The 23,984-nt window shown below is 48.2% G+C and overlaps 2 protein-coding genes across 2 annotated transcripts in view; both read left to right on the plus strand.

Moving 5' to 3' along the window:
• LOC116989144 overlaps positions 1-4,606 on the plus strand; it is a 74,085-nt gene extending 69,479 nt beyond the window's left edge. Inside the window, exons 22-24 of the mRNA XM_033046371.1 lie at positions 1,362-1,514; positions 3,271-3,504; positions 4,372-4,606. Of these exons, the coding sequence (XP_032902262.1) occupies positions 1,362-1,514; positions 3,271-3,504; positions 4,372-4,475 (491 nt within the window). The 3' untranslated portion in view covers positions 4,476-4,606. The remainder of the gene's footprint in view (positions 1-1,361; positions 1,515-3,270; positions 3,505-4,371) is intronic.
• A 3,472-nt stretch (positions 4,607-8,078) lies between these two features.
• LOC116988857 (vitronectin-like) lies at positions 8,079-23,984 on the plus strand. The gene is made up of 8 exons (XM_033045841.1): positions 8,079-8,303; positions 8,899-9,015; positions 11,093-11,410; positions 12,215-12,354; positions 12,883-13,039; positions 16,354-16,506; positions 22,731-22,946; positions 23,752-23,984. Exons 1-8 carry the CDS (start codon positions 8,207-8,209, stop codon positions 23,958-23,960), a joined length of 1,407 nt encoding a protein of 468 aa, XP_032901732.1. The 5' UTR covers positions 8,079-8,206; the 3' UTR covers positions 23,961-23,984.

The raw sequence follows: 23,984 nt of genomic DNA on the forward strand, positions 1-23,984 counted from the left end.
GCTGGGTGCAAGGCCATCAAATTCAAGTGCAGTTTCTTACCACTTCAAACAGGGTGCAAGGCCACCAAATTCAAGTGCAGTTTCATACCATTTCAAGCAGGGTGCTTGTCCACTAAAGACTGTGAGTCGTGCTCTCTCCCTCCTCCATCTTGCAGAGACTGAGCCACGCCCACACTTCTGCGTTTTATAGTCCCTCCCCTCCTCCCACCAGAAGAGGCGTGGCTTTCATGGAATGATTGACATGAGAGAGAAACTCAACATTTTTTCAACACTAATAACTCTTTTATTTTTCATCGATGGGAAAAATTGTCGGCACCTGATGAGCGGAGGGGGACTCTGAGTAAGATGGCCAAAAATCACAGCCGTACGTGGTAGCGTTTTTTTCTAAATTCAATATAAAGCGCCAACAGGAAGTGGTCAAGATTAGACTTTTAATTATATAATAGGCAAGGCAACTTTAATTAGGCAACACAGCTTTCGCATTTCCAAACCAAAGGCAACACAGCTTTAGCATTTCCAAACCAAAAGCAACACAGCTTTAGCATATCAAAACCAAAGGCAACACAGCTTTAGCATTTCCAAACCAAAGGCAACACAGCTTTAGCATTTCCAAACTATATTTTCAAACCACATTAAGGGCACTGACAGGTCAGTAAAACCACTCAGTTGAGTAGACATGTGTTCAGTGTTATTCACAGCTCAGACTGAGAGATGTGACCCTCTCGCTCCCCCATTTTGCAGAGACGGACTGAGGCACTCAACACTTCTGTGTTTTATAGTCCCTTCGGAAGGGGTGTGGTCTTCAGGAGAGAGAATCTTAACATTTTTTAAACACTAATACCTCTTTAATTTTGCATTGATGGGGAAAATCCTCTTGTCCTGCGCAGCAGAGGGGGAGTCTGAGTAAGATGGCCAAAAATCACAGCCGTAAGTGGCAGCGTTTTTTCTAAAATCAATATACATAACAACAGAAAGTGGCCAAGATCAGACTTTTAGTAATATAAGATTATGAGAGGCATAGAAAGTCAGAACCTTTTACCCAAGATGGAAATATCAAAGATTAGAGGGCACAGCTCAAACTTGAGAGAGGCAAAGTTTAAGGAAGATGTACGGGACAGGTTTTTCTTAACATTGAGAGTGGTGGGTTTCTGTAACTTGCTGCTAGTGGTGGTTGAGGCAGATACGATAGTGGTGCTTGGAGACTTTTAGATAGGCACATCGATATGCAGGTAATGGAGGAATATACATCATGTGTCGGCAGTGGAAACTACTTTACTTCGGCATCATGTTTGGCATGGGCACTGTGGGCTGAAGGGCCTGTTCCTCTGCTGTACTGTTCTATGTTCTATCTTCCTCCACAGGCAATCATTACTGGCAGTATGTCTTTGAACATCAGCCCACCCAGGCAGAATGTGCAGCGATACCCATGTCCATCCCCTTCCAGAGGTACACCTACCTGATGGCTGACAACTGGGACGACTTCTTCTCAGAGCTCTTTGGATCCATCTCAAGTGGTAAACCTCTGCAATTGTTTGTTCTGCTCCTTGTGTTCTAGCATTGCCTCTTGAGAATTCTCTCACATCTCTCCTTATGTGTTATTCTTGGCCCATTTTACTTTCAGCTTCAGTAAAACACAATGTGCTGGAGGAACTCAGCAGGTCAGGCAGCATTTGTGGTGGGAATGGATAGGTGCTGTTTCAGGTCGGGACCCTCCTTCAGACTGATAGGTGGTGTTTTGGGCCCTTCTTCAAACTCAGTATTCTTACCTACTGCTTTTTCAGGCCCGCTTTTGCATTTTTAAAATTTGCTGCAATTTCCTTCAATCCCTTTCTTTTACCTGGGATAAGTAAGGCACACATTTTCCCATCCCTTATGTTTTCTCACAAAACAAAGTGTTGGGAGTAACTCAACAGCTCAGGCAGAATCTCTGGAGGACATGGTCCCGAGAAGTGTTTGTTGAGGGCGTGGACCTGGCGTTGGATAAAGTGCAGTTGGGGTCTGTAAGTGAGTGAGTGAGATATAACCTAACTTCAGATAGCCCTTGCTTTCTCTCTCCATCCCCTCCCCCTTCCCAGTTCTCCCACCCATCTTTCTGTCTCCGCCTACATTCTATCCTTGTCCCGCCCCTTCCCCTGCCATCCGTCTGAAGAAGGGTCTCGACCCGAAGCATCACCCATTCGTTCTCTCCAGAGATGTTGCCTCACCCGCTGAGTTACTCCAGCATTTTGTGTCTACCTCTGGAAGACATGGATTGGTGATGTTTCAGGTTTGGATTCCACAAATACTGCCTGACCCACTGAGTTACTCCAGCACTTTGAATTTTATGCAAGTTTCCAGCAGCTTTTTCTGCACCACTGCATAATCTCTTCAAGATATGTCTAAGAAGCCCTCCTCTCTCCGACATCGCTTCTGTGAGACCCTCCCTCACTACTCCTCTGTGATATCTGCTGCTCTACGGCTCTTAGACAGCAGTGAACTGACCCAAACAGCGCAGGAGGCTGAGGGGTAATCTTATAGAGGTGTATAAAATCTTGACCAACTTGTTTAGGGTGAATGCAGAGTGTATTACCTAGCGTAGGGAAATCAAGAACTAGACGACATAAGTTAAAGGTGGGAAGGGAAAGATTTATGAGGTACCTGAGAGGCAACTTTTTCACACAATGGATGGTGGGTATATGGAACGAGATGCTGGAGGAGGTAGTGAGGAAGATACAATAACATAATTTCAAAGGCACTTGGACAGGTACATGGATAGGAAGGGTTTAGAGAGATATGGGCCAAAAACAAGCAGGGCCACCATCACAAATGGCTCATCTTGGGCAGCATGGGTGAGTTGGGCTGAAGGACCTGTTTCCACGCTCTTTGAAAAGGCGTCTATCCCTGTCTTCCAGAGATACTGGCTGACCTGCTGATTCCACCAGCACTTTAATTCCATCATCGCTATTGTTGCATTGATTCAAACATTGACGCCCACACTCTGCTTGTCGACCTGGGTCAGTCTCACTGATGTTGTCCCTGCCTCCTCTTGCAGGGCCACCATCACAAATGGGTCATCTTGGGCACCCTACTGGCTGACCTGCTGATTCCACCAGCACTGTGTTCTACTCTAGACTCTAACAGCAGTTCCTTGTGTCTACTTGTTTTCCCTGTTTACAAAGGAGTGTTTAATTCCATCATCGTTATTGTTGCGTTAATTTAAACATTGACGCCCACACACTGCTTGTCGACCAGGGTTAGTCTCACTGATGTTGTCCCTGGCTCCTCTTGCAGCCCGCACCTCTGGCCCGTTCTCCATCAGACAACACTGGCACGGGATCCCTGGTAAAGTGGACTCAGCAATGATCGGCAAACTTTTCATGGTGCGCAAGCAGAAAGGGCGCGGCCGGAGGAGAGGCCGAAACCACCGGAGACGACAGCCCAAGGGTTGGCACAGGAAGCACTCGTCCAGCGAGGAGGATGCCTTCACCCTCGTGCCCAGCCAGAGCGTCTACTTCTTTGTCAGAGGTGAGCAGCGCAGTACCTACCCCACCCTAGGGACACTCGACGCCACATTATCCCTGGCTAGGAGAGGCGTCTTCGTCCAACAACGCCACCCTTCCAAGCCCCCATGTTGTGTTAGCACGAGGCACAGCTGGATTTTGAACCAGATGTTAGTGTGCAGACTGCATGTGGTCACTGGTTTAAAGTTAATTGGAACTAGAGCCACCTGGTCAAGGCTCATTGGACCTGGGGTCAATAGGTTAGATTTCACTAGATCTGGGACCACCTGGACAAAGTTCTGGATCTTCTAGATGAGGAATCATCAGATCAGTGACAATGAACCACCACAGTCACTTGTCGCCAGTTCACACTGTAAATAAAACCAGAGGGTGCCGGAATTATTCAGCCGTTCGGTAACCTCAATGAAGGGACATACTGAGGCAACATTTTGCGTTGCTCAGGGACTTAGACCTGAAGCATTCACTGCCTCTCTCTCCCCAGACGCTGCACAATCTGCTGAGTGTTTCTCTCTTCATATCTCACATTTGCAGAATCTGTGGGATTTGGCTTGCTGAAGGCCATTTTCCATTGACTCCCCCCGGTCCTTCGGCCCAAACCCTGAGATGCCGCGGCTATTCCTGGCATCCAAAGTGCTCGCGATTCCCAGGATAAAGGGATCAGGGTCCAGAGTGCTTTTGGACTTCCTTGGGAGATGCTCATTCGTGGGATGTGGGTGGAGCACTGAGTGTTGGGAGAGTGTTGCTGGACCTGGACCTCTGTGGTGGAGACTGGGAACCAGGGTCCAGAGTCACGCAGAGAGGTGTGGGTCATAACGCAGTCTCTATCATGAGGCCCAAACAGATAACAAAGCTCTTCACTCTCTAATTTCAGATAAATATTACCGCGTCGACCTTGACACCAAACGAGTGGCCTTTGCTTGGCCTCGATATCCCCGATCCATCAACAAGTACTGGTTCAAGTGTGAGAACGAGTGAAAGGAAGCCAGCTCTGGACAGGACCATCACTGGCAGAGATGGGCTGCCCGCCGCCAGTCCCCGATCCTTCGTGCAGGAGGACCACACCACGGGGAACATAGATTGAGGAAATAAAACCAAAATAAGCTGCCTCTATGGTGTTTGTTGTCTTGAATTAGTCTCCCTACCATGGCATCACAGAGTGGTAAAGAAGGTGTATGGTAATGCTAACCTTCATCAGCATTGAGTAGAAGTACCAGAATGCTGCCAGGGTTAGAGGTTGGAAAAACTTGGATTGTTTTCTCTGGAGCATTGGAGGCTGACGCGAGACTTGATGGAAGTTTATAAAATTACTAGACCAATTGAAGACCCGTTGGGTCTGGTCCCCCAACGTGTGGTTGTGGGGGAAGGGGGGGGGGGGGCGGCATGCGGCGTCACACACACTAACTTACCCCCCCCCCCGCACACACGTTAACTACCCCCTTTGATATTATATTAATATTATTAATTTGCTCCTTTTACCCCATAACCGCCCTATCCACTGACGCATAGCCCCCAACTCGCAGGTGCGTCTAGAGAGGGTAGAGAGTGAGAGCAGAGAGAGAATGGGCAGAGACAGAGAGAAAGGAGCAGAGACAGAAGGGCAAGACACGGAGGGAGAGGGGGTGGAGGGGAGGAGGAGAGGGAGGGTAGGTAAGGGGGGGGTGGGTGGGGGAGGAGGGGTGAGAGAGATGGGGAAGGGAGGGGGAGAGGTGGGGGGGGGAGGGGATGGGGTGGAGGGAAGGGGAGGGTGGAGGGGAGGGCAGGAGGGAGATGGGGTAGGGGAGAAAGAGGGAAGAGTCTGGAGGGAGGGGGAGAGAGGGTGAAGAGTGGGGAGGGAGGGGGAGAGTGGGGAGGGAGGGGGAGATGAGTAGGGGGAGAGAGGAGGAAGAGTGGGGACGGAGGGGGAGATGGGGTAGGGGGAGAGTGGGGAGGGAGGGGGAGATGAGTAGGGGGAGAGAGGAGGAAGAGTGGGGACGGAGGGAGAGCGGTGGGGGCAGTCCATCTATTATTCCCTACTCCCTATCACCCCCACTCCTCTCCCTCTATTCCCACACTCTCCCTCCTCACCTCCCCCATTCCCCCCTCTCCCTCCCTACTCTCCCTCCATCCCCCTCTTCACCTCCCCAGGATCTCGCCTGTCCTCCGGATCTGCAGAACTTGCTCGTTCACAGAGAGGAACACAGGATAGCAACACAGATGGACAGCGGGTGTGAGGAGTCAGAGAGCCAAATGCCAGAACGCGTCGGGTTGGGGGGGAGTTGACGTAACTCGGCCTCGCGACCCCCACAGCCGTTGATAACTGCCTGCTGACAACAGCCCTTTAAAGCTGCTAAGGCAAGACCCGTTCGCCCAGGAGCGAGCGTTGGCAGCAGAGAAGCACCGGCTTCTGACTCTCTGGAAAGCCACAGCTGGAATGAGAGCGAAGGCATGCGGGGCTTCGCGAACTGCGCCGGCTGTGAGGAGAAAGTTCAGCAGAACATATGCCGAGAAGTTCAGCGCGTGAGGAGTCGCTGCCCCGAGATCTGTAGAACAAAGAAGCTATAGCGGAACGCACTGTAGAATCTTCGTTCTTTCTTGAACTTTCTGCGCCTTTAATCCACAGCGGCGGAGGAGCGTGGCCAGGACGCAGGTAGGCCTGGATTGGTGGGCATTGTAATGTCAGCAGCTGGTGAGCGCCGTTTATATTTTAAATTTTGAGTTTTGTGAACAATTTTATTAAAAATCTGGGGAAATAATAGACCAAGGAGTGGATTTCTGAACATAAGTTAAATCCCGACCGAAATTGTAAAAATCTCTGCGTTTTTGCGTCTGGTTTTCGAGGAGGGGAGAGAGGGAAGGGGGGTGGAGGAGAGATGGATGGGGTGGGAGGAGGAGGGGGAGAAAGGTGAGGAGAGGGAGATGGAGAGGGGGAGGAGAGAGGGGAGAGGGGGGAGGTGTGTGGGGGTAGGAGAGAGATGAACAGTGGCGGGAGGGGGAAGAGTGGGGAGGGGGAAGGGGTGGGGAGAGAGGGAAGGGGGGTGGGGGAAGAAAGGGATGGGGGTGGGAGGTGGAGGAGAGGGGTGAGGAGAGGGAGAGGAGAGGGTTGGGGTGGGGGAAGGGGAGGAGAGAGGAATGGGGGAAGGGGAGAGAGGTGTGGGGGAGGGGCGGACGGAGGGGAGATGGTGTAGAGGGGTGGGGGAGAGTGAAGGGAAGGGGGACGGGAGGAGAGAGGGATGGGGGAGGGGAGACGTGTGGGGGGGGAAGGGAGGGGATTAGGGAGATTGGGTAGAGGAGGGAGGGGGAAGATTGTGGAGGGAGAAGGGGGGTGGGGGAGAGGGATGGGAGGAGAGGAGGAGGGAGAAGGGTGAGGAGAGGGAGATGGAGAGGGGGAGGAGAGAGGGGTGGGGGACAAAGGGATGGGGGAGGGGAGGAAGGGTAGGGGACGGAGGGAGAAGAGTGTGGAGGGAGGGGTGGGGGAGAGAGGGGAAAGAGTGGGGAGGGAGAGTGGGAGGGGGAGGGGGGTGAGAAGTGGAAGAGTGGGGAGGGGGGTAGGGGGAGTGGTGGAAGAGGGACAGGGGGAGTGATGGAAGAGGGACAGAGGGGTAGGGGAAGGGGTGGGGGAGAGGGGAGGAGGGAGATGGGATAGGGGAGGGAGAAGAGTGCGGAGGGAGGGGGAGAGGGGTGGGGGAGAGAGGGGAAATAGTGGGGAGGGAGAGTGGTAGGGGTACGGACAGTCCATCTGTTCCCCATTTCCTATCACCCCCAATCCTCTTTCTCTATTCCCACACACATGATGACGCGCTTCGACACAGGCTGCGGGGGGGGGGGGGGGGGGGGGGGGAGGGGCTGGGGCTGGTGCAAAGGCATATGTAAATGGAACCATTCCGATTGGACTTCTGTGAGCATTGGGCCTTGTGACATCACACGATGGAACGTTCACCAACATTCTATGGGTGAGAGCTGTTTTTTTTTCATGCTGCAAACGTGTGACCCGCTGAGTTGCTCCTGCACTTTGTGTGCACAAGGTTTCAGCATCTACAGTTCCTTGTGACATCAAATTGCAAGGACAGCAAGATTTATGTAATGTCGACCTTCATTGCAAAGGGTTTGGAGAAGCATTGTTCTTATTTGAGGAAGCATTGGTCTCATTTGAGGGATTGCAGAGAAGAACTCTGGGATTAGAGACTAGCCAGCGCAAGCTATAGAACGGGAATTCTGACTTTGAAAAGACATTTGGCAGATACATAGATAGGAAGGATTTAGAGCATTATGGGTAGGCAAATAGGACAAGCACAGAATGCCAACTTGGACAGCAGGGAAAGATGGGCCAAAGGTTTCCATGCTGTATAGCTCTATGACTGTATTAAAGAAGAATTGAGCAGGTTGGGACAAAATTCATCAAGGATGAGAGGTTATCGTGTGGAAACTTTAGGGGTGGAGCGAATGCTTCCACATGCTCAGGGAGCCGGAAGTAGAGGTCGTGAACGAAGGTCACTGGTGTCAGTTGGAGGTGAGGACTTCCCTCCCTCAGAGAGACCAGTCGAGTTCCCCTCTTATAACACATAAGTGGTTCAACGAGAAGAAGCTTATTTTCTAAATCTTCATAATTTTCGTGATTTACACAACATAAAAAATCGATGGGCTGCTGCCTTTTGCTGAACGTCACAGCAGGTCAACAGAATAGTTCAAACAAATGTCCCCCAACAACACAAATACAAGCAGGGTAAATCATGAAAAACCATTCCAGAGTCCGGCAGAGCTCAGGAATGGAGCTACTGATGGTCTTTCTCTCCTTCTCGGCCCTTGGTACCGTAGTGGCAGACAAAGGTAACTCGAACTCTTCCTCCAGTTTGTCGCCTAGTCTCTGCGGGCAATTGATGACCTGTTCAGGTATCCAGTGACAACGAAGGCCTACTTTAGTCAGACCGGTTCTCCCCTGAGGGAAGCCTACTTTCCTCAAGTGTTGAACTTAGGGAAGAGCGAACAACAATGTGACTGAGGATTGGTAGGAATATCTGTAAAGAGACAATATGAGATCTTCAAGGACATGCTACATTCCTACAAGAGGGAAGAATAAGGGAATGTCTATAGTTCCTGGGATCACCTTCAGTGGTTGCAGGGCAGAGAGTGCTGGCGGTGGGGTAGTATGGAATGCTAAACTGTGGGCAGTCAGGCTCTCTCCTCTCTGCCTTTCATTCTCTCTGACTCTCTCTTCCTCAATCTGTCTGTCTGTTTCCATCTCTCCCTCCTTGCCTCTCTCTATCCGTTTCTCCCTCTCCGTCTCTCTTGCTCCTGACACTGGAGCGCCGCGCTGTGGGAGAGAGATGAGGGATCGCTGCACCGTGGCGGGGGGAGATCTGAAGCTGTTGACATCCTGACTGTTGAACATGGGTTGGTGGGTGTCCTGTGTTGTGTTCTGCAGAATCCTGTGCCGGCCGGTGCGATGTGGGCTTCCAGCCGATGATGAAATGCCAGTGTGATACCGTCTGTGCCTTCTACAGCACCTGCTGCAGGGACTACTACACCGTCTGTGTGAAAAGTAAACAGCTTCCAAACACACACCTCAATTAAACTGCGCACACATCGTCACGCACATTAATGCACGTTGCACCCTCTGACACAGTCTCACACATCAACTCATACATTGTAACACACTGCCATATACACAGACATCTATACACTAACACACACAAAAACCGTACACAGCTTTGCAAGCACATTGACACTGACAGTGCCCTCCATAATGTTTGGGACAAAGACCCATCATTTATCTATTTCCCTCTGTACTCCACAATTTGACTTTGTAATAGAAAAAATCACATGTGGCTAAAGTGGCATTTTTATACATTTTGGTTTCACCATGTAGAAATGACAGCTGTATTTATACATTGCTCCCCCATTTCAGAGCACCATAATGTTTGGGACAAATGGCTTCACAGGTGTTTGTAATTGCTCAGGTGTGTTTAATTGCCTCTTTAATGCAGGTATAAGTGAGCTCTCAACACCAAGTCTTTGCTCCAGTTTTTCCATCACCTTTGGAAACTTTTATTGCTGTTTGTCAACATGAGGACCAAAATTGTGCCAATTAAAGTCAAATAAGCCTTTATGGGACTGAGAAACAATAATAAAACTGTTAGAGACATCAGCTAAACCTTAGACTTACCAAAATCATTGTTAAGAAGAAAGAAAGCACTAGTGAGCTCACTATTCGCAAAGGGACTGTTAGGCCAAGCTGATGACAAAAGAAAAAAACCCAAACACCTGTCCAACAGATCAGAAACACTCTTCAGGAGTCAGGTGTGGATTTATCAATGACCATTGTCCACAGAAGACTTCATGAACAGAAATACAGAGGCAACACTGCAAGATGCAAACCACTGATTAGCCGCAAAAATAGGATGTCCGCGTTACAGTTTGCCATGAAGTACTTAAAAGAGCAACCACAGATCTGGAAAAAAGGGATTGTGGACAGATGAGATGAAGATTAACTTACATTAGAGTGATGGCAAGAGCAAAGTATGGAGGAGAGAAGGAACTGCCCAAGATCCAAAGGATACCACCTCATCTGTGAAACACAGTGATGGTGGTGTTATTGCCTGGGCATATATGGCTGCTGAAGGTACTGGCTCACTTATTTTCATTGATGATACAACTGCTAATGGTAGTAGTACAATGAATTCTGAAGTGTATAGACACATCCTATCTGCTCAAGTTCAAACAAATGCCTCAAAACTCATTGGCTGGCGGTTCATTCCACAGCAAGACAATGATCCCAAACATACTGCTAAAGCAACAAAGGAGTTTTTCAAGCTAAAAAATGGTCAATTCTTGAGTAAGAAAGCCAATCACCCGATCTGAACCCAATTGAGCATGCCTTTTATATACTGAAGAGAAAACTGAAGGGGATTAGCCCCCAAAACATGCATTAGCTAAAGATGGCTGCAATACAGGGCTGGCAGAGCATCACCAGAGAAGACACCCAGCAACTGGTGATGTCCATGAATCACAGACTTCAAGTAGTCATTGCATGCAAAGGATATGCAACACAATACTAAACATGACTACTTTCATTTACATGACATTGTTGTGTCATGTATATGAAATACTTTAACACTTGTGATTTTCTTCTATTACAAATCTCAAATTATGGAGTACAGAGGCAAATAAATAAATGACGCATAGATGCTCACACAGATATGATTAAATCCTGCTACAATTTTTTCTCCAATAATTTCCCCTCCACAAGTATAGGCTCACTGGCCATCTTAAACAGCATTGGCTATTATACAGACTTCCAGCAGATCACCTTAACTATTGAGGCTACAAATATCAGTCAAGGTCCCAGCAATCTCCTCCTTTGCCTTCCTCAGTAATCTGGGATAGATTCCATCTAGCCCTGGGGATTTATCCACCTTTCAAGAGGCACAACATCTCCTGCTCCCCAATATCGACAGGCCCTAGAATATCGGAATACCCCTCTCTGATCCCACACTCATCCATGTCCTTCCCCTTGTCAATACCAATGCATGCATGGTGGTACAGTGTAGAGGGAGCTTCACTCTGTGAGGAATGATAGGCTTGGTAGAGTTGATAACAATCTTTTGTTCCGTTGTCAGCACGTGGAGATGTCTTTGCCATTCCTGAGGAAGATGTTTATGATTTTGACACGCATGACTCCGACTTCCAGACTAACGGCACGGATGAAGTGTATTCAGATATGAATCCTAGACTGCAACCAGATCTGGAACAGGAACCCACCCATGAACCAGAGCCCACCTATGAACCACAGCCCACCCATGAACAGGAACCCACTCAGGAGTGGAGCACAGAACTGGTGCCCACCCACAATCCTGTGTCTGGCAACGTGTGTCTCAGTGAAAAGCCTTTCGATGCATTCACCGACCTCAAGAATGGATCGATCTTTGCTTTCCAGGGTAAGCTGTGTGCTCTGGCATTCAAGACCATTCAGCCCCTCGGGCCGGATCCCATCATTCACAGATCATAGAAAAGTACAGCACAGGAGCAGGCCCTTCAGCACACAATGTCTGTGCCAAACATGATGTCAAGATAAATCTCTGCCTGCACCTGATCCATATCCCTCCATTCTCTATATATCCATGTGTTTATCTGAAAACCTCTGAAACCCCACTATCCTATCTGCCTCCACCACCACCACCACCTTCCAGATGCCCACCTCCCTCTGTATTAAAAAAAACTAGACCCACACATTTCTCCTTGAAGCTATGCTCTCTAGTCTTTATTGTTCTAATTCTGGGGGAAATGTTCCACCCCCCTCACTCCACCCACCTCAGCAGAAGAGAACCTCATTTACTCTGATGTTTATATGTCAAAGACAAAACAGTCAAATGTTGTCCCAACACACTGCCATGTCTTTGGCTCCCACCGTTTCTTACAGGCATCCAGAGAGCCAGTGACACCCGTTCCCGGAGAGGGGAAGGCAGTCGGGTTGGACACTGCCCACCCCCCTGTCTAGCTGCATCTGGAGGTCGAGGCTGTTTTTCCATAGATGGAGCGGGCTTGGGGTGAATTCCGACATCACCTCCCCCAGACGGTGCAGGAGATGGAGGGGGAGCTCACTAGGAATGAAGCGTGGGACATTTGAGTCTAACCTTTACCCAGTGTGGAGGGAGCTTCCCTCAAGGTCTGACCCTGGGCGTGTGTGATGGGACGGTGCAGACAGAGCTTCACTCTGACCCATTCTCTTCCTCTCTCCCCAGGACAATATTTGTATGAACTGGATAAGAAAGGTGTTGTTGCTGGATATCCCAAGCAGATTCTGGATGTGTGGGGCGTGCAGGGCCCCATCGATGCTGCCTTCACTCGAATAAACTGCGAGGGAAAGACCTACCTGTTCAAGGTCTGCTGAATGAGGGACTGATGGGGCTGGACTGGTTGTTGTTGTTTCTGTGTTTGAGCTGCAGTTGCTACTTCATATTGCATTTATTGAGCTCCACAGTGAACTATGGGAGGAGTTGGTAAAGTAGATAAACAAGGATAAGGCTGAGGGTCAACTATTGGTCACCCCACCCAGACTGAGGGATCTGTTGGGGCAGTGCATGTTGGGTAATGACTGCTGGGATGGTGTCTGCTAGGACGGTGTCTGGTGGGACGGCAGTGAGTGGTGTGTTGGGATATTGTGCATTGGGATGGTGTGTTGGTACGATGTGTATTGAGGCATGTGTGTTGGGGCGGTGAAGAGGGAGTTGTGGGCGATCACATAAAGTTCCCATGAACTGCTTTGCCTCACCTGAGGGGAGGAGCGGTGATGGTCTCTGGATTTTGCTCTTTACCTCGGAGGTACGTTGACATGCTGCGTGTTGTGTGTGTTGAGGTGGTGCGTGTGGGGACAGCAGTGCCTCTGTGGAACCTCTTGCTCCTCCCGCAGGGCATGATGTACTGGCGTTTCAACGATGGGATCATGGAGGACGGCTTTCCCAGGCCAATCAAGGATGGCTTCCCAGGAATTCCGACCCATCTCGATGCAGCCCTGGCCATTGCTGCATCCGGCATCCGTGGGAAGGAGCAAGTTTATTTCTTCAAGGGTAAGATGGGGATTCTGCGCATCAGTTCCATGAGCTAATGGCAGATGCAACAGAATTCAGCTCGTTAGCTTTGCCTGATAAAAAATATATTCAATTATGAGAGGCATAAAAAGTCAGAACTTTTTACCCAAGATGGAAATATCAAAGACTAGAGGGCACAGCTAAAATTGAGAGAGGCAAAGTTTAAGGAAGATGTACGGGACAGGTTTTTCTTAACATAGAGAGTGGTGGGTTTCTGTAACTTGCTGCTAGTGGTGGTTAAGGCAGATACGACAGTGGTGCTTGGAGACTTTTAGATAGGCACATTGATATGCAGGTAATGGAGGAATATCATGTGTCGGCAGTGGAAACTACTTACTTCGGCATCATGTTTGGCATGGGCACGGATGGAGCCTCTGGCTGCTACAACTGTGGCAAGTGTGTCCAGCTTCAGCTCCTGAAGGGCCATGTTGGGGCACTGGAAAAGCAGCTGGATGACCTCGGGGCCATCTGGGAAAATGAGTTTCCTGGACAGGACCTACAGTGAGGTTGTCAAGCCGAGGATATGGGAAGAACCAAGGTGTGTGACTGAGAGAAAGGGTGGTAATCGTGGAGTGCGGGAGACCCAGGTGGCTGTGCCTAATGAAAACAGGTACGCCCTCTTGCGAACTGTTAGGGGAGACGATGTTTCCAGTCCGAGCGGCGGACACGTCGGTGGCTCCAATCCTAGAGATGGGACTCAACCGGCGAGACCGACGTCGGGCAGAGCCACAGTGGTGGGTGACTCCATTGTCCGAGGAGCAGATGGGAGATTCTGTTGTGGCAGACGAGACGCGAGGATGGTCTGTTGCCTCCCTGGTGCCAGGGTTCAGGATGTCACAAGCCGAATTCAGAACATCCTCGAGAGAGAAGGTGAACAGCTGGCAGTAGTTGTGCACGTGGCACAAACGACATTAGTAATAAGAGGAAGGAGGTTCCCCAACATGAGTTCAGAGAGTTGGGAAGAAGACTGAAAGGCAGGACTTCCAAGGTGGTTATCTCTGGATTGCTTCCAGTAACTTGTGCTAGTGAGGACAGGAACAGGGAGATAGGGGATCTGAATGTGTGGCTGAGGGGCTGGTGCAGGGAGAAAGGATTTAGATTTATAGACCACTGGGATCTCTTCTGGGGTAGGGGTGACCTGTACAAAAGGGATGGGTTACACCTTAACTGGAGGGGGACCAACATTCTGGCAGGCAGGTTTGCTAGGGCTACACATGTGGGTTTAAACTAAATAGTGGAGGGGAGGGATTGACAAATTGAGAGTATAAAGATGGAGTTGAAGGGGAAGTGACTACAGGAAAAATTACAAAAGATTCGCGAATTAATGGGAAGGAAAGTTTGAAAAGAGATAAAACAGTAAGGTCAGGGCCAATTGCGAGTGGTGCGAGGGGGGACCAGAATACAGAGGTCATAGTGTTCTATATGAATGCACGAAGTGTAAGAAATAAAGTGGACGAGCTTGAGGCTCAGTTAGAAATTGGCAAGTTTGATGTTGTGGGAAGTACAGAGACATGGCTGCAAGAGGGCCAGGGCTGGGGACTGAATATTCAAGGGTATACCTCCTATCGAAAAGACAGACAGGTGGGCAGAGGGGGTGGGGTAGCTCTGTTGGTGAGGAATGAAATTCAGTCCCTTGCAAGGGGTGACATTGAAACAGGAGACGTGGAGTCAGTATGGATAGAACTAAGGAATTGTAAGGGTAAAAATACCCTAATGGGACTTATCTACAGGCCCCCAAACAGTGGCCTGGACATAGGGTGCAAGTTGAATCAGAAGTTAAAATTGGCATGTAGCAAAGTTAATGCTGTGGTTGTTATCGTAGATTTCAACATGCAGGTAGACTGAGAAAATCAGGTTGGTACTGGATCCCAAGAAAGGGACTTTGTAGAGTGCCACCGTGATGGATTCCTAGAGCAGCTCGTATTGAAGTATAAAGGGAGAAGGTAATTCTGGATACAGTAACAGGATCGGTCCGAGTCAGCATGGATTTACGAAGGGGAACTTCTGGAAATATTTGATGTAACTAGGAAAATGGACAAAGGAGAGCCAGTGGATGTAGTGTAGATGGACTTTCAGAAAGCATTTGATTAGGTCCCACATCAGAGATTAGTGGGCAAAATTAGGGCACATGGTATTGGGGGAAGAGTGCTGACATGGATAGAAAATTGGTTGGCAGACAGGAAACAAAGAGTAGGGATTAACGGGTCCCTTTCAGAATGGCAGGCAGTGACTAGTGGGGTACCGCAAAGCTCGGCTGGGACCACAGCTATTTACAATATAAATCAATGATTTGGATGAAGGGATTCAAAGTAACATTAGCACATTTGCAGATGACACAAAGCTGGGTGGCAGTGTGAACTGTGAGGAGGATGCTATGAGAATGCAGGGTGACTTGGACAGTTTGGGGGAGTGGGCAAATGTATGGCAGATGAAGTTTATTGTGGATAAATGTGAGATTATCCACTTTGGTATAAAAAACAGGAAGGCAGATTACTATCTAAATGGTGTCAAATTGGGAAAAGGTGAAGTACAAAGGGATCTGGGGGTCCTTGTTCATCAGTCTATGAAAGTAAGCATGCAGGTACAGCAGGCAGTGAAGAAAGCGAATGGCATGTTGTCCTTTATAACAAGAGAGTCGAGTATAGGAGCAAAGAGGTCCTTCTGCAGTTATACAGAGCCCTAGTGAGACCACACCTGGAGTATTGTGTGCAGTTTTGGTCCCCTAATTTGAGGAAGGACATTCTTGCTATTGAGGGATTGCAGCGTAGGATTAAAAGGTTAATTCCCGGGATGGCGGAACTGTCATATGCCGAGAGAATGGAGCAACTGGGCTTGTACACTTTGGAGTTTAGAAGGATGAGAGGGCATCTTATTGAAACCTAAGATTGTTAAGGGTTTGGACACGCTAGAGGCAGGAAATATGTTCCCGATGTTGGGGGAGTCCAGAACCAGGGGCCACAGTTTAAGAATAAGCCATTTAGAATGGGGACAAGGAAACACTTTTTCTCACAGAGAGTTATGAGTCTGTGGAATTCTCTGCCTCAGAGGGTGGTGGATGCAGTTTCTCTGGATGCTTTCAAGAGAGAGCTAGATAGGGCTCTTAAAGATAGCGGAGTCAGGGGATATGGGGAGAAGCCAGGAACGGGGTACAGATAGGGGATGATCAGCCATGATCACATTGAATGGCGGTGCTGGCTCGAAGGGCCGAATGGCCTACTCCTGCACCTATTGGCACTGTGGGCTGAAGGGCAGTTCCTCTGCTGTACTGTTCTATGCTCTATCTTCCTCCACAGGCAATCATTACTGGCAGTATGTCTTTGAACATCAGCCCACCCAGGCAGAATGTGTAGGGATACCTATCTTCATCCCCTTCCAGAGGTACACCTACCTGATGCCCGACAACTGGGACGACTACCTCTCAAGGCTCTTTAGGTCCATCTCCAGAGGTAAATCTCTGCAACTGTTTGTTCTGCTCCTTGTGTTCTAGCATTGCCTCTTGAAAATTCTCTCACATCTCTCCTTATGTGTTATTCTTGGCCCATTTTACTTTCAGCTTCAGTAAAACACAATGTGCTGGAGGAACTCAGCAGGTCAGGCAGCATTTGTGGCGGGAATTGATAGGTGATGTTTCAGGTCGGGACCCTCCTTCAGACTGATAGGTGGTGTCTTGGGCCCTTCTTCAAACTCAGTATTCTTACCTACTGCTTTTTCAGGCCCGCTTTTGCATTTCTTCAATTTGCTGCATTTTCCTTCAATCTCTTTCTTTTACCTGGGATAAGTAAGGCACATGGTTTCCCATCCCGTCTGTTTTCCCACAAAACAGAAAGTGTTGAGAGTAACTCAACAGGTCAGGCAGAATCTCTGGAGGACATGGTCCCTAGAAGCGTTTATTGAGGGCGTGGATCTGGCGTTGGATAATGTGCAGTTGGGGTCCGTAAGTGAGTGAGTGAGGTATATCCTAACTTCAGATACCCTTGCTTTGTCTCTCCATCCCCTCCCACTTCCCAAGTTCTCCCATCCGTCATACTGTCTCCTCCTACATTCTATCTTTGTCCCGCCCCTCCCCTGACATCACCCATTCCTTCTCTCCAGAGATGCTGCCTCACCCGCTGAGTTACTCCAGCATTTTGTGTCTACCTCTGGAGGATATGGATTGGTGATGTTTCAGGTTGGGACTCCACAAATACTGCCTGACCCACTGAGTTACTCCAGCACTTTGTGTTTTATGCAAGTTTCCAGCAGCTTCATTTTTCTGCACCACTGCATAATCTCTTCAAGATATGTATAAGAAGTCCTCCTCTCTCCGACATCGCTTCTGCGAGACCCTCCCTCACTACTCCTCTGTGATATCTGCTGCTCCACGGCTCTTAGGCAGAAGGGAACTGACCCAAACAGCGCAGCAGGCCGAGGGGTAATCTTATAGAGGTGTATAAAATCTTGACCAACTTGTTTAGGGTGAATGCAGAGTGTATTACCTAGCGTAGGGAAATCAAGAACTAGACGACATAAGTTAAAGGTGGGAAGGGAAAGATTTATGAGGAACCTGAGAGGCAACTTTTTCACACAGCGGGTGGTGGGTATAAGGAAGGAGATGCTGGAGAAGGTAGTGAGGAAGATACAATAACATAATTCCAAAGACACTTGGACAGGTACATGGATTGGAAAGTTTAGAGAGATATTATTCTAAGTGAGACCTGTTGGATCCCTGTCACACAGGAGGCTTGGTCCCCACAAGGCAATATTCCACCACTCACCCATAGCCCTCAACTGCACAGGCTCAGCTCATTTCCACTCATCCCGAGCACTCTCCCCCTCCTCTTCACCCTCCCTATTCTTTCCTCACCTCTCACCCCCTACCCTCAGTCACGCCCTCCCTCCATAACTCCTCTCCCCTCCCTGCCCCCCTCCTATCCCTCTGTCCTCCACTCCTCACCTCTATTCCCCTCTCTATTCCCCGCTCCCTACCTCCCCCACTCCCCCTCCTCTCCCTCTATTTTCCTTCCTCCCCCACTCTCCCCCCTCGCCTCCTCCTTCTTTCCCCTCTCCTTCTACCCTCCCCAATACCTCCCTCACCTCTCCCTCCCTCTCCTTTCCCCTACCCTGTCACTCTGTCCCTTCCTCCATATCTCCCCTCCCTGCTCACCTCCTTTCCCTCTCCTCCCCCACCCCAGGATCTCAAGGTTGCCACTCCTCTCCCTTGTTGCGTGCCCTGGAGGAGCATCAGCCATCGGCGCCCTCAGAGCCAGGCCTCGGATCGGCCCGGAAGCACCAGCAGACACGTCTGCGCCGGCGTGAGGACGGGGGGGGGGGAGAGCTCGGAGAAAAGATGGGCAAAGAGCCATGGGGGAAGAGGGGGGGGGGTTCACGGGGGAGGCAGCAGTACCGGAGGGGAAGGGGCTGGAGCTGCGAGGCGTTGCGATGGCGGTGTGTTTGGGATTCACAGCGGGCGCTGGACGCTCTCCTCCGCCAGGATCAGATTCACCGCTTTCCATTTAGCGACATCTCCGAATCCACGCCGGGCCGCTTCCGGTCCCTCCTAAAATTGTGGAGACCTCCGCTGGCCTCCCTCAGCTCCAGTAAAGACGCGATGGCCCAGGAACGGGCGGACCGTGCCGGGGAGTGACAGGAGAAGCGATTATTCTGTGCGCCGCTGACTGGCAGGAGAGAAGATTGGTTATTACGATTTTTAAACCTCGCTAACTTTTACAATATACTACTGATCGGAATGAAACTTGTTGCACTCGCAGCACAGGAGAATGGCGAGTAAGCTGATGATAAACAGTTGTGCTACCGTTTTTGCGCAAATAGAAAAAATGCGCAAACCGGACGAGCACAAGATCAGAGCTTTAGTAATGCATATAGAAAAATTGGCCTTATCACCATTGCTAATTGCCCTTATGATAGAACCGTTGGCCGAAAGGATTAGAAATCACCCGAATATTCACGGATATAACACTAAAGACTCAAAGAATAAAATGTCACTATATGCTGATGATATCCTTTTATATATTACTAATACACAAACGAGTATACCCACCTTATTAACACTAATTGAGGAATTCGGCTCTTTTTCAGGATATAGAATAAATTGGAATAAAAGCGAAATTATGTCTTTAAAACCACAGGATTCGAGACACTAAAATTCCCCTTCAAAATTGCAACAGAAAAATTCAAGTATCTGGGTATTCAAATTACGAGAAGACACAAATCATTATTTAGTGCCAATTTTATACCACTATTAAATAAACTGAATGATATGATTAAATTTTGGAAAACGCTTCCACTCTCATTGATGGGTAGAATTAACGCTATAAAAATGACTTTCTTACCACAATTAATATATTTGTTTCAAGCGATCCCAATATATATTCCAAAATATTTTTTCAAAAAACTAGATTCCACTATCACTAATTTTATATGGGATTACAGAACACATAGAATTCAACGAAAGCATTTGTGCAAATCTAAAGAAGTTGGGGGTTTATCATTACCTAACTTTATGTATTACTACTGGGCAGTGCATATTAAGAACATAATGTACTGGCTGGATAGTTCCACTCAGCAGTTGGAGTGGATAAGAATGGAGAAAGAGGAGTGCTATCCGCACGATATAGGAACGATCCTGCTCTCACCGATAAAATTGAATAGTATAATATATAAGAAGAACCCAATTATTCACAGCCCAGTGGCACTCACCCCTGTCATTGCTAAGTGCTTTGAGCGGCTGATCTTGGCTCACCTCAAAGCCAGCCTCCCCCCCACACTGGACCCCCATCAGTTTGCCTACCGGGCCAACAGGTCTACAGAGGACGCCATATCGGCGGCCCTACACTCTGCCCTGACCCACCTGGACAACAACAACTCCTACATCAGGTTGCTGTTCATTGATTTCAGCTCCGCTTTCGACACTGTCATCCCCGCCAGCTTGATCACCAAACTCAGCGGGCTTGGCATCTCCACCTCCCTCTGCAACTGGACACTGGATTTCCTCACCAACAGACCACAGTCTGTTAGGGACAACAACCTCACCTCCACCACTATAACACTGAACACCGGCGTGCCACAGGGCTGTGTGCTCAGCCCTCTCCTCTACTCCCTCTTCACCCACGACTGCATCCCTAAGTACGGATCCAACGCCATCATTAAGTTTGCTGACGACACCACGGTGGTAGGAATGATCAGTGACAACGATGAGTCAGCCTACAGAGAGGAGGTCCAGCACCTGACAACCTGGTGTGCCAATAATAACCTCGTCCTCAACTCCAAGAAGACGAAGGAACTTATTGTCGACTTCAGGAAGGTCAGAGGGGGCAGACATACCCCCATCCACATAAACGGGACTGAGGTGGAGCGCGTCTCCAGCTACAAATTCCTCGGGGTACACATCTCGGAGGATTTGTCCTGGTCCCTCAACACCTCCAAGCTGATCAAAAAGGCACAGCAGCGCCTTTACTTCCTGAGGAGGCTCAAGAAAGCCCACCTGTCCCCCCAGATCCTGACCAACTTCTACCGGTGTACCATCGAGAGCATCCTGACCGCCTGCTTCACGGTATGGTACAGCAGCTGCACTGTTGCGGACAGGAAGGCACTACAACGGGTGGTGAAAACCGCGCAGCACATCATCGGTGCCCCGCTCCCTGCCATGGATGCCCTCCACCGAAAACGGTGTCTGAAACGGGCTGGGAAGATCATTAAAGACCCCTCCCACCCCAACCATGGACTGTTTGCCCTCCTCCCATCAGGGAGGCGATACAGGAGCCTCAGGTCTCGTACCAGTAGGATGAGGAACAGCTTCTACAATCATACCGTCGCATTGCTGAACTCGGAGTCCCGCCGATAGATTCCTCCAGTCCCTCCGTCCCCATTGTTTAATTATTCTGTATTTTTTATTATTCTGTATCCTCTTTTTTTTTTTTAAATTTCTATATTGCACTACTACGGACTGACGCAAAACTGCATTTCGTTGTACCCATACTCAGTATTTGTGCAATGACATTAAAGTTGAATTGAATTGAATTGAATTGAATTTGGAAACAAATAAAAGTATCCTTGAAATTAAATAATTTATCAGTACTAACCCCACTATTGAACAACCTCGCATTCAAACCTTCTCTCATCGACAACACATATCAACGGGATAGACTGGGGATTAGGAAAGTAGGGGATATGTATGAATTGGGCAAACTGTTATCATTTCAACAATTAAAATTTAAATTGAAGGATAATCAATATTTTAAATATATACAGGTATGTGACTTTATGAAGAAATATACACATAGATTTCAAACTATATTTTTAGACCCTTTAGAAGAAGCAATGAATATTAAGGCTGATTCACAAAAATTAATATCATACTTTTATAATAATATATTAAATAGAGAATCACCCTCAACAGAAACACTAAGGGAAGATTGGGAACATGAGCTAATGATAAAGATCTCGAAGGATAGATGGGAAAAGTATTTGATGAATACACATAACTGTTCTATTAATGCAAGACATAATTTAATTCAATTCAAATTATTACATAGACTATATTATTCAAAAACGAGGTTGAATAAATTTTATCCAAACGTCTCTCCCAGATGCGATAAATGTTTGTTTCAAAACGCTAATATAACACATTCATTTGTAGGATGTACAAAGATGAATACATTTTGGAGTGATATATTTGATATATTTACAAAGCTTTTTAAGTCAAGAATAGAACCCAAAATGGAATGGATTATATTTGGAATAATAGGAGAAGATACCAATTTAAATAAAGACCAAAATGGTTTTTTGAATTATGGGTTAATAATTGGAAAGAAATTGATACTTAAATTTTGGAAAAATACAACCATACCAACTGTTAAAATGTGTGTTAGGAATATGATGGACATAGCACGCCTTTAAGAAATGAGACTCCGACTAATAGATAAATATGACCAATTCTTAAGGAGTTGGTCTCCTTTCATCGACTTTTTGGAATCATGTGATGCAGCGGTACCATAAGGATTGCTGATTTCAGTTCATGACGTGGATAGATTTACATCTCCGAATACAGATTTGAAAAATTCTCTTTTAAGGGGCCTTCTCTTCTATTTCTACTTTCCACTTTTTCTTTTTTTTCTTTTTTTTTTTTTTTTATATATATACACACTTCACGTTTTTCTACTCTCTACCATCTATTTTTCCACTTTTTCCCCTTTCTATTGTTTTCTTTTTCTTGTCTTGCCTACTTCTTTCTCATAACATAAAACTAGAGGTTGTACATAGAATGGATTACGGTATGACATAGTTGGCACCTAAAATTAGGTTCCACTGTACTGTTTTGTACTGTATTAACTTCTAATAAAATAAACAAATTAAAAAATAAAATAAAATAAAAAAAATAGATAGAAGATGGATAGGCAGGCAGGCAGACAGACAGACCGATCAAACACAGGCAGGGCCACCATCACAAATGGGTCATCTTGGGCACCCTACTGGCTGACCTGCTGATTCCACCAGCACTGTGTTCTACTCTAGACTCTAGCAGCAGTTCCTTGTGTCTACCTGTTTTCCCTGTTTACAAAGGAGTGTTTAAATCCATCATCGTTATTGTTGCGTTAATTCAAACATTGAAGCCCACACTCTGCTTGTCGACCAGGGTTAGTATCACTGATGTTGTCCCTGCCTCCTCTTGCAGCCCGCACCTCTGGCCCGTTCTCCATCAGACAACACTGGCACGGGATCCCTTATAAAGTGGACTCAGCGATGAACGGTAAACTTTTCATGGTGCGCATGCAGGAGGGGCGTGGCCGGAGGAGAGGCCAGCCCAAGGGTTGGCACAGGACGCACTCGTCCAGCGCGGAGGATGCCTGCACCCTCGTGCCCAGCCAGAACGTCTACTTCTTTCTCAGAGGTGAGCAGCGCAGTCCCTACGCCACACTAGACACTCGTCATCCCATCTCCTGGGCCAGGAGAGGCGTCTCCCTCCAACAAAGCCACCCTTCCAAGCCCCCATGTGTGTTAGCATGAGGCACAGCTCGATTTTGAACCAGATGTTGCTGTGCAGACTGCATGTGGTCACTGGTTCAAAGTTCACTGGAACTGGTCAAGGTTCACTGGACCTGGGGTCAATAGGTTAGAGTTCACTGGATCTGGGACCACCTGGTCAAAGTTCTGGATCTTCTAGATGAGGGAGTCATCATATCAGTGACAATGAACCACCATGGTCACTTGTCGCCAGTTCACTCTGTAAATAAAACCAGAGGGTGCCGGATTATTCAGCCGTTCAGTAGCCTCAATGAAGGGAGATACTGAGGCAACATTTTGCGTTCCTCAGCGTCTTGGACCCGTTTCTCTCTTCATATCTCACATTTGCAGAATCTGTGGGATTTGGCTTGCTGAAGACCATTTTCCATTGACTCCCCTCCCGTCCTTCGTTCCAAACCCTGAGATGCTGCGGCTGTTCCTGGCATCCAAAGTGCTCGGGATTCCCAGGATAAAGGGATCAAGGTCCAGAGTGCTTTTGGACTTCCTTGGGAGATGCTCATTCGTGGGATGTGGGTGGAGCACTGAGTGTTGGGAGAGTGTTGCTGGACCTGGACCTCTGTGGTGGAGACTGGGAACCAGAGTCCAGAGTCACGCAGAGAGGTGTGGGTCATGATGCAGTCTCTATCATGAGGCCCAAACAGAGAACAAAGCTCTTCACTCTCTAATTTCAGATAAATATTTCCGTGTCGATCTTGACTCCAAACGAGTGGCCTTTGCTTGGCCTCGATATCCCGATCCATCACCAAGTACTGGTTCAAGTGTGAGAACGAGTGAAAGGAAGCCGGCTCAGGACAGGACCATCACCGGCAGAGACGGGCTGCCCGCCGCCAGTCCCCGATCCTTCGTGCAAGAGGACAACACCACGGGGAACATAGAATGAGGAAATAAAACCAAAATAAGCTGC

This window comes from Amblyraja radiata, chromosome 28, assembly GCF_010909765.2.
Source record: "Amblyraja radiata isolate CabotCenter1 chromosome 28, sAmbRad1.1.pri, whole genome shotgun sequence".
In the NCBI taxonomy this organism is placed as follows: Eukaryota; Metazoa; Chordata; class Chondrichthyes; order Rajiformes; family Rajidae; genus Amblyraja; species Amblyraja radiata.

What these genes read in the sequence shown, in the direction of transcription:
- LOC116988857 (XM_033045841.1), top strand. Translation starts at nt 8,207, where the DNA reads ATGAAAAACCATTCCAGAGTCCGGCAGAGCTCAGGAATGGAGCTACTG. An exon ending in TACCGTAGTGGCAGACAAAG is followed by an intron (nt 8,304 to 8,898) that starts GTAACTCGAACT and finishes TGTGTTCTGCAG; the next exon opens with AATCCTGTGCCGGCCGGTGC. An exon ending in CTTTAGGTCCATCTCCAGAG is followed by an intron (nt 16,507 to 22,730) that starts GTAAATCTCTGC and finishes CTCCTCTTGCAG; the next exon opens with CCCGCACCTCTGGCCCGTTC.